At 43.0% G+C, this 8959-nt stretch overlaps 1 protein-coding gene across 1 annotated transcript; it reads left to right on the top strand.

Annotated features, from left to right (window-relative positions):
* The first annotated feature begins 1694 nt into the window (after positions 1–1694).
* Positions 1695–8175, top strand: LOC139406012 (cytohesin-interacting protein-like). The gene is made up of 8 exons (XM_071148474.1): positions 1695–2384; positions 2849–2898; positions 3124–3178; positions 3295–3397; positions 5674–5767; positions 6083–6149; positions 6491–6557; positions 6790–8175. The coding sequence occupies exons 1-8, from the start codon at positions 2052–2054 to the stop codon at positions 7242–7244; spliced, it is 1224 nt and encodes a 407-aa protein (XP_071004575.1). The 5' UTR covers positions 1695–2051; the 3' UTR covers positions 7245–8175.
* Positions 8176–8959: the final 784 nt, after the last annotated feature.

The following is an 8959-nucleotide window of genomic DNA, read 5'->3' as shown; positions in this document are numbered from 1 at the left end:
GCAGCATCATGCTGTGGGAATGTTTTTCAGCGGCAGGGACTGGGAGACTAGTCAGGATCGAGGGGAAAAGATGAACAGAGCAATATACAGAGAGATCCTTGATGAAAACTTGCTCCAGAGCTCTCAGGACCTGACTGGGGCAAAGGTTCTTCTTCCAACAGGACATCAAATCAAATTAATTTATATAGCCCTTCGTACATCAGCTGATATCTCAAAGTGCTGTACAGAAACCCAGCCTAAAACCCCAAACAGCAAGCAATGCAGGTGTAGAAGCACGGTGGCTAGGAAAAACTCCCTAGAAAGGCCAAAACCTAGGAAGAAACCTAGAGAGGAACCAGGCTATGTGGGGTGGCCAGTCCTCTTCTGGCTGTGCCAGGTGGAGATTATAACAGAACATGGTCAAGATGTTCAAATGTTCATAAATGACCAGCATGGTCGAATAATAATAAAGCAGAACAGTTGAAACTGGAGCAGCAGCACAGTCAGGTGGACTGGGGACAGCAAGGAGTCATCATGTCAGGTATTCCTGGGGCATGGTCCTAGGGCTCAGGTCCTCCGAGAGAGAGAAAGAAAGAGAGAATTAGAGAGAGCATATGTGGGATGGCAACGACCCTAAGCACACAGCCAAGACAACACAGAAGTGGCTTCGGGACAAGTCTTTGAATGTCCTTGAGTGGCCCAGCCAGAGCCCTCACTTGACCCGATCGAACATCTCTGGAGAGACATGAAAATAGCTGTGCAGCGACACTCCCCATCCAACTGGACAAAGCTTGAGAGGATTTGCAGAGAAGAATGGGAGAAACTCTCCAAATACAGGTGTGCCAAACTTGTTGCGTCGTTCCCAAGAAGACTTGAGGCTGTAATCGCTGCCAAAGGTGCTTCAACAAAGTACAGAGTAAAGATCCTGAATACTTATGTAAATATGATATTTCTGTGTTTTTTTTGTATACATTTTGCACAATTTTGGAGGCTTGTGTGTAGATTCATGAGTAAAATGTTTTATTTAATCCATTTTAGAATAAGGTTGTAACGTAACAAAATGTGGAAAAGGTCAAGGGGTCTGAATACATTCCGAATGCCACTGTATAGCGAATAGTGTGTCATTTGGTGCGCATTCCTTGTCTGTACACAGTGTTACAGTGGAGGGGAAAGACTACTGGCCTGACAGTCCCGTGGAAGCTTGGTAGCTGGCTCTGCCATGGGTCACACAGGTTCAATGGGCCAGAGAGGATTAGAGTGAGGCAACACTGCCGTTAACTATTCTGTTTCGTGAGGGCTGGTCCCAAATGGCAACCTATAGGGCTCTGGTCAAAAGTGGTGCACTATATAAGGAATACAGTGCCATTTGGGACAGTGTCACCAAGACAGGCTTTAGGTGTGGGACATTCTGATGTTTCTATTTGACCAATTTGAATTGGTTTTGTATCCCAAACACATCATACATTTTGGTGTATATGAATGAATGCAAAAGGAAAGGTACTGTATAATCATCTAATACATATTGTTCTTTATCTTGGAAAATTAATTAGGAAAATAGTAGTTTTTTTTATATGTCCTGTGAGAGTCTTCTGTAGCACATCCAACTTTGTTTTTATTCGTGATTTCCTCTTTGATCAAACCACCTCTGGCGGCTTCTAGCCATTGACCCATGCCGTGTGTTTGTAAAGCAAGTCTCTAGCCCCGAGCGAAAGCCTGCTTTTGTCTGTCCTCACAAGACAAAGCTCTTTGCTTTGGTGGACCAGAGAGGCTCAGGTTGACTCGAACCCATTCAGAAAACAGAAACTGGAGTAAGGGGAAGCAGGTGATGCTAGACACGACCACAGAGGTGGTAGTTTTTCATGCATTGCTGATTTCTGACAGACCATAAATCGAATCGCACAGACTGCACAAAGAAAAGGGGGATGTTTGAAAAGAAGAAAAAAAACGTAAGCAGATTCCTTTTCCCGGCCGCAGCAGAGCAGACAAACAGTTCACAAGAAATATAAGAGATAAAAAATGAAAAGAAAGTGAGCGAGGGCTGTGATCAACGAACACAGGTTCGCCATAGTCACATGGTGTGGATTTCCGCTTTGACACATTTGCTTTCAGCAGCACAGCAGGGCAGGGACACACCACATACGACACATGCAGAGTTACTGTACGGAACTATCTGTAGCAGAGCTGCAATATGGTGCTGTGAAGAGAGAGCGCTCCACTCAACCATGCAATCCACCACGAACCTCAACAGGCTCCTGCGACAGAGCAGGCAGGACAGTTACATTATGGAGGGCTCTCTGAGGAAGAAGGGTCGTCTGTGGTATCAGCTCTCTCTGAAGGAACCCCATAACAAAACCAGTCAGAATGGGGGGATTACTCCCGGGACTCTGCCAAGAGGCTGGAAACAGGTGAGTGAGAAACCTTGGAAAGAAACAGGAAAAGATGGAACAGTTTTACTGTGTATCATTTCAGTCATGTGACCTATAAGCTGCACACAGTTTGTTATTCTTAGAGGTCATTGATGTTTGTAGATAGTATATAAAACTGTTTCAGTGGCATCCGAGAGGAATACATGAACACTTACCAAAACAAAACAGAGCCCTTACAAAGACAAAAAGCTGTTTGGCAATTGTAATGTTTTTGTTTTACATGAGACAGACTAGTTCACTCGCAGAAAAAAAGTACCTGGAAACACACTGTGTTTAAGATAAATTAACATATTTTGTCACATTATTTACCAAGAATATGAAGAGACTGGTCTAAATATGGTTTATTTTTACATGAAATGAATTTATAATCAGAATAGTTGTTTTCACTGTTGTATTTATAAAATGTATGAAAATGTATAAAAAATATATTTTTGACTTTCCAGTCCAACAGAGCCCGCTCAAACTCCTTAGTGGATTACACTGACCCTCAGAGGTAAATACAAGCCCTTTGTCATTTGTATAGTGCACTGTTTGCTTGCTGTTTGGGGTTTTAGGCTGGGTTGCTGTAGAGCACTTTGTGACATCAGCTGATGGAAGAAGGGCTTTATAAATACATTTGATTGACATTTTATTGACTGTTAATACTATGATACAAACACTATTATGTTTAATGACTCAAGTTATGACAAGTGTGTAACTGAATTCTGCCTGCACATAGGACTACCATTATGTTGCAAAAGCAAGACAATGAGACTTTTGGATTTGAAATTCAGGTAAGACATTTAATCAGTTTTTTTTTTACAAGGAATGCAAAATACATTTTCAATAAATTATTTATCTGCGCTATCAGTACTGCCTAGTGACAGAAGTATGATTCCTCTTGTTCTAGACGTATGGAATGCAGCTGAAGAAAAGCATGGCGGTGGAGATGTGCACGTTTGTGTGCAAGGTGCAGGAGGACAGCTCAGCTGAGAGTGCAGGTCTGACCGCCGGTGAGACACCCACCTCCTATTTCCTCTGTGGCCCAAACTCAGCGCTTTATTCAAACAGATCCGCTTTAGCTGACATCCGCATACAGTGAGGGGGGAAAAGTATTTAATCCCCTGCTGATTTTGTACGCTTGCCCACTGACAAAGAAATGATCCGTCTATAATTTTAATGGTAGGTTTATTTGAACAGTGAGAGACAGAATAACAACAACACAAATCCAGAAAAACGCATGTCAAAAATGTTATAAATTGATTTGCATTTTAATGAGGGAAATAGGTATTTGACCCCCTCTGAAAAACATGACTTAGTACTTGGTGGCAAAACCCTTTTGGCAATCACAGAGGTCAGACGTTTCTTGTAGCTGGCCACCAGGTTTGCACACATCTCAGGAGGGATTTTGTCCCACTCCTCTTTGCAGATCTTCTCCAAGTCATTAAGGTTTCGAGGCTGACGTTTGGTAACTCGAACCTTCAGCTCCCTCCACAGATTTTCTATGGGATTAAGGTCTGGAGACTGGCTAGGCCACTCCAGGACCTTAATGTGCTTCTTCTTGAGCCACTCCTCTGTTGCCTTGGCCGTGTGTTTTGGGTCATTGTCATGCTGGAATACCTATCCACGACCCATTTTCAATGCCCTGGCTGAGGGAAGGAGGTTTTCACCCAAGATTTGGCCCCGTCCATCGTCCCTTTGATGTGGTGAATTTGTCCTGTCCCCTTAGCAGAAAAACACACCCAAAGCATAATGTTTCCACCTCCATGTTTGACCGTGGGGATGGTGTTCTTGGGGTCATAGGCAGCATTCCTCCCCCCTCCAAACACGGCGAGTTGAGTTGATGCCAAAGAGCTCCATTTTGGTCTCATCTGACCACAATACGTTCACCCAATTGTCCTCTGAATCATTCAGAAGTTCATTGGCAAACTTCAGACGGGCATGTATATGTGCTTTCTTGAGCAGGGGGACCTTGCGGGCGCAGCAGGATTTCAGTCCTTCACGGCGTAGTGTGTTACCAATTGTTTTCTTGGTGACTATGGTCCCAGCTGCCTTGAGATCATTGACAAGATCCTCCCGTGTAGTTCTGGGCTGATTCCTCACCGTTCTCATGATCATTGCAACTCCACAAGGTGAGATCTTGCATGGAGCCCCAGGCCAAGGGAGATTGACAGTTATTTTGTGTTTCTTCCATTTGCGAATAATCGCACCAACTGTTGTCAACTTCTCACCAAGCTGCTTGGCGATGGTCTTGTAGCCCATTCCAGCCTTGTGTAGGTCTACAATCTTGTCCCTGACATCCTTGGAGAGCTCTTTGGTCTTGGCCATGGTGGAGAGTTTGGAATCTGATTGATTGCTTCTGTGGACAGGTGTCTTTTATACAGGTAACAAACTGATATTAGGAGCACTCCCTTTAAGAGTGTGCTCCTAATCTCAGCTCGTTACCTGTATAAAATACACCTGGGAGCCAGAAATCTTTCTGATTGAGAGGGGGTCAAATACTTATTTCCCTCATTAAAATGCAAATCAATTTATAACATTTTTGACATGCGTTTTTCTGGATTTTTTTGTTGTTATTCTGTCTTTCATTGTTCAAATAAACTTACCATTAAAATTATAGACTGATCATTTCTTTTTCAGTGGGCAAACGTACAAAATCAGCAGGGGATCAAATACATTTTTTCTGTAGCGTTTGTTCTGGTGGTGTCGGGCTGTCAAATCCACAAGCGGTTCCTGTCATTATACTTAAAGTGGACATTGCCATTGGCTGCACGGGGTCGCATTATGAGAAATCCCATGCAGCCTTGTTTACAAGTTTGAACACTGAAATGTGAGATGTGATCTACAGTACACCTCGATTAGGTTGGTAGAAATTAATAGTTTTATGATTTTTCAATTTGAGCGTCATTATTATTTAGCCAACACTTTCTCGTTCTGAACTTCTAATGCGAGTGGGATGGGTGTGGCTTCGTGACAATGATCAAGAGCAGCTGCTCACTGATTTGACAGCTCCGACGAAGTTACACCTCTGCCACTGCCACAATATCAGCTATGCGGGTGTCAGCTTTCGCCGCTTAACGTTTGATCTGATTGAATCAGAGAGATGTCCACGTTACACCCATTACAATACATGTAACTTTCACACAGAGAAAGGCCAACAACGCAAAGGCCTGACTTCTCTTTCTCCCTCTGTCTATCTCTCATATGCTCTCTTTCTTTCTCTCTCTCTGTCTCTCTCTCTCTCTTTTTCTCACTCTCTGTCCCTCTTCCTCTTGCTCTGTTCACATAGGTGATGTTATCGTCACCATCAATGGGGTCAGCATTGAGGGCTCAAGCCATCAGGGCATCGTTGACCTGATTCGAGAATCCAACAACCTATTACGGTGAGTAAGACCTGCAATGTGACCCAAGCCAAAGGGTTACTGTCTAACTCTGAAGAATGAGAAAAACAATGAGCATAGAAACATTCTGATGAACCTTGATATTGTATCACGGTGTCAGAATTATTTGTGAGATTTGTTTGGGAGCATCCCAAATGGCACCCTATTCCCAATATTGTGCACAACTTTTGAACAGAGCTCTATGGACCCTGGTCAAAGTAGTGCACTATAAAGTGCCCTATGGGACATGGTCAGAATTAGCGCACTATATACGGAACTATGGCTGCTTGTGCTCATTTAGTCCCTGTGTAATCTCAGGATGGAGACGGTGTGTGGGACGGTGGTGAAGAGGATTGAACTGGAGAAGAAGATGAGCTTGCTCAAGGTGTGTCTCTCTTACAGGGCGAATGTTTGGCGTCAATAACACACCCTAGTTGAATAATACCTTACAGTGGAAAATATGGGTGGTGTGCTCTGTGCTGTAGCCAACCACATAACCCCACCCAGCACAGCACAACTAAGCACACATGACAGAACAACGGTAGCACAGTATTGAAACAGGTTCAGTATAGCTATATGTATGCTCAACACCATTTCATCACTGACCCTACATAGATGAATTGGGTCACAGGGTAACACGTCATTATACAGGTCATGTTAAGTACTGTATGGCTGACCTCCGAGTCAACCGAGTCTAATCGTCATTCTACGTCTTTGTCCACACAGCAAACCCTGAGAGAGAAAAGGGTGGAGTTGCAAGCGCTCACATTACAGGAAAAATGTCTTACGCGAGGTGAGGGGTTTTGCCCAGCTTTGAAACCCGCAGAACTTCCTTTCTCATTAGCTGATGTGAAAATGACGAGTAAATCGCTGATCTGTCTATTAATGAGCTTTGTTGAACATCATTGTGAGAAATGAACTGGGGGAAAAAATCCTGTCAATCAACCACATCCTTTATAATGCACACGAATACTGTGGTTGGATAAGTCCACACTGTCAACTAACTACCCTTCTCTTGTCTCAAGGTAACCTGAATGACAGTTCTCTACACCCCTCTATGGACTCCCTGATGTCTCCAATGTCTCTGTCAGGACACAGTGGCCACCGCGGCCACCGCTTCTCCAGTGACAGTAGCTGCCAGAGTGGGATGACGGAGGACAGTGACCTGGCCAGTGTGTTTGGCGACCTGGGCTCCCCGAGCCCCTGCAGTGTGGCCAGTCCAGACGATAGTTGCTTCTTCTCCAGAGACTTCACCGAGGAGGGGCCCCTCAGGCCCCCAGCCAGCCTCAGCCGTACCCGCAGCGGTAGCCTGTCCAGCCGCAGCAGTTCCCTCTCCTCCCCCTCCCCCACATGGGATGCCTCCAGAGTCTCCTCCCTGTTTGGGACTCTCCCCAGGAAGGCCAGAAGAGCCAGCGTCCGCAAACACATCCTGAAGTTCATCCCTGGATTCAACCACTCAGTGGAGGAGGAGGACACCTGAACTGAGCTATGAACGAACACTACAGTACGTCTTTGTGTGATGTGACGTTCAATACAAACATTTCTTGCTGAGACAGTCCTAATATGGATGCCATACCTGGACTCGGGAAGAGACACATACTATATGAGCATTATGGACATGAGAAGCATTAGGAGGAAGCAAGCATTCTCCCTTTGGAAAAAAAGCCTTCAGTTATCTACAGATACTGTGTGCATGATGGACTGCTTTGGTGTTGCACTTTCACACAACCATTTTCAGAGGATTTGTTCTTGACCAAAATCCTAGAGGAAACAGCGTCAATTCTTAAAATTGTAATACTTCTTTGTAATAAAGAATGCAGTTATTTGTAATAAGGAACGCAAGAACTCAGTTCATGTGTGTGCAGCCAATGAAACAAAGATTGTGCTTGCCATTTCTACAATTGTGACCATTGGAGGTAGGGTGATAACTAAGAGAGACTATGAATGAAAAGGCTCGATCTTCCTCAATTAAACATTTTGCTTGTATATAACTTAAGACATGTATGCGTTGCATATTTACATGTGATCAAACAAGTTATTGGACAGCATGTCTGTCAGTTTTGTCACGTAAAAAAGTGTGAGTTCTTAGCTACGTGGTTAACTGCACAGTTCAAAACAGGATGTGGGCAGAGAAGGTGCTACGTTCTTCACTATTTCTGTTCCCATTGCCACATTTGGCTTGCTTATGTATCTACAACTTTCTGTCTTGATAAACTACACCTGAAGTTTCCTGTAATTCAGGACATTTTTCAGTAACTTGGAGTGTCGTGTAATGTAATTTGTTTTATGCTTGCTGTCTTCATATTGCTGCTTTTATTAAGGTTCAAAGCAAATATGTTTTGAAATTCTCTGAACACAAGTGACCTGTAAAAAAATGCACAAATAAACTGTCACTCGTCACATATTCTCTATCTCATACTCTCATATTGCCTTCTTCTGTTGCTTAAATGAAAGGGTAGGTAGCATAAAAGTAACTTACATGAAAGGGTAGGTAGCATAAAAGTAACTTACATGAAAGGGTAGGTAGCATAAAAGTAACTTACATGAAAGGGTAGGTAGCATAAAAGTAACTTACATGAAAGGGTAGGTAGCATAAAAGTAACTTACATGAAAGGGTAGGTAGCATAAAAGTAACTGACATGAAAGGGTAGGTAGCATAAACGTAACTTAAATGAAAGGGTAGGTAGCATAAACGTAACTTAAATGAAAGGGTAGGTAGCATAAAAGTAACTTAAATGAAAGGGTAGGCAGCATAAACATAGCTTAAATGAAAGGGTAGGTAGCATAAACGTAACTTTAATTAAAGGATAGGCAGCACAAACGTCACATGACTTTGACCCACGTCTGACTTGAGACTCAAATGGATAGAATATTTTTTTTTTACTTGACTTGGAACCTCAAGACTGGGGACTCAAGCAAGAGACAGCATTGCACTCACAGGAGGTTGGTGGCACCTAAATTGGGGAGGACGGGCTCATGATAATGGCTGGAGCAATATACAGTGCATTTGTAAAGTATTCTGTGAATTTTTCCACATTTAGTTACTTTCCAGCCTTATTCTAAAATTGATTAAATAATTTTTTCCCCCCTCATCATAATACCCTCTAATGACAAAGCAAAAACATTATTTTTTTAAAAATCTTTGCACATTAACAAAAAACTACACATTTATATATTACATTTACATAAGTATTC

This window comes from Oncorhynchus clarkii, chromosome 3 (assembly GCF_045791955.1).
Source record: "Oncorhynchus clarkii lewisi isolate Uvic-CL-2024 chromosome 3, UVic_Ocla_1.0, whole genome shotgun sequence".
Classification (NCBI taxonomy): domain Eukaryota; kingdom Metazoa; phylum Chordata; class Actinopteri; order Salmoniformes; family Salmonidae; genus Oncorhynchus; species Oncorhynchus clarkii.
Note: the sequence above shows the minus strand (reverse complement) of the source record. Positions and strands in the feature narration are given on the sequence as shown.

Bases quoted from the DNA above. Each gene is read 5' to 3' on its own strand.
- LOC139406012 (XM_071148474.1), top strand. From the start codon at position 2,052: ATGGTGTGGATTTCCGCTTTGACACATTTGCTTTCAGCAGCACAGCAG. The intron at 3,398-5,673 runs GTGAGACACCCA...CTGTTCACATAG, and splicing joins GAGTGCAGGTCTGACCGCCG to GTGATGTTATCGTCACCATC. The intron at 6,150-6,490 runs GTGTGTCTCTCT...TTGTCCACACAG, and splicing joins AGAAGATGAGCTTGCTCAAG to CAAACCCTGAGAGAGAAAAG.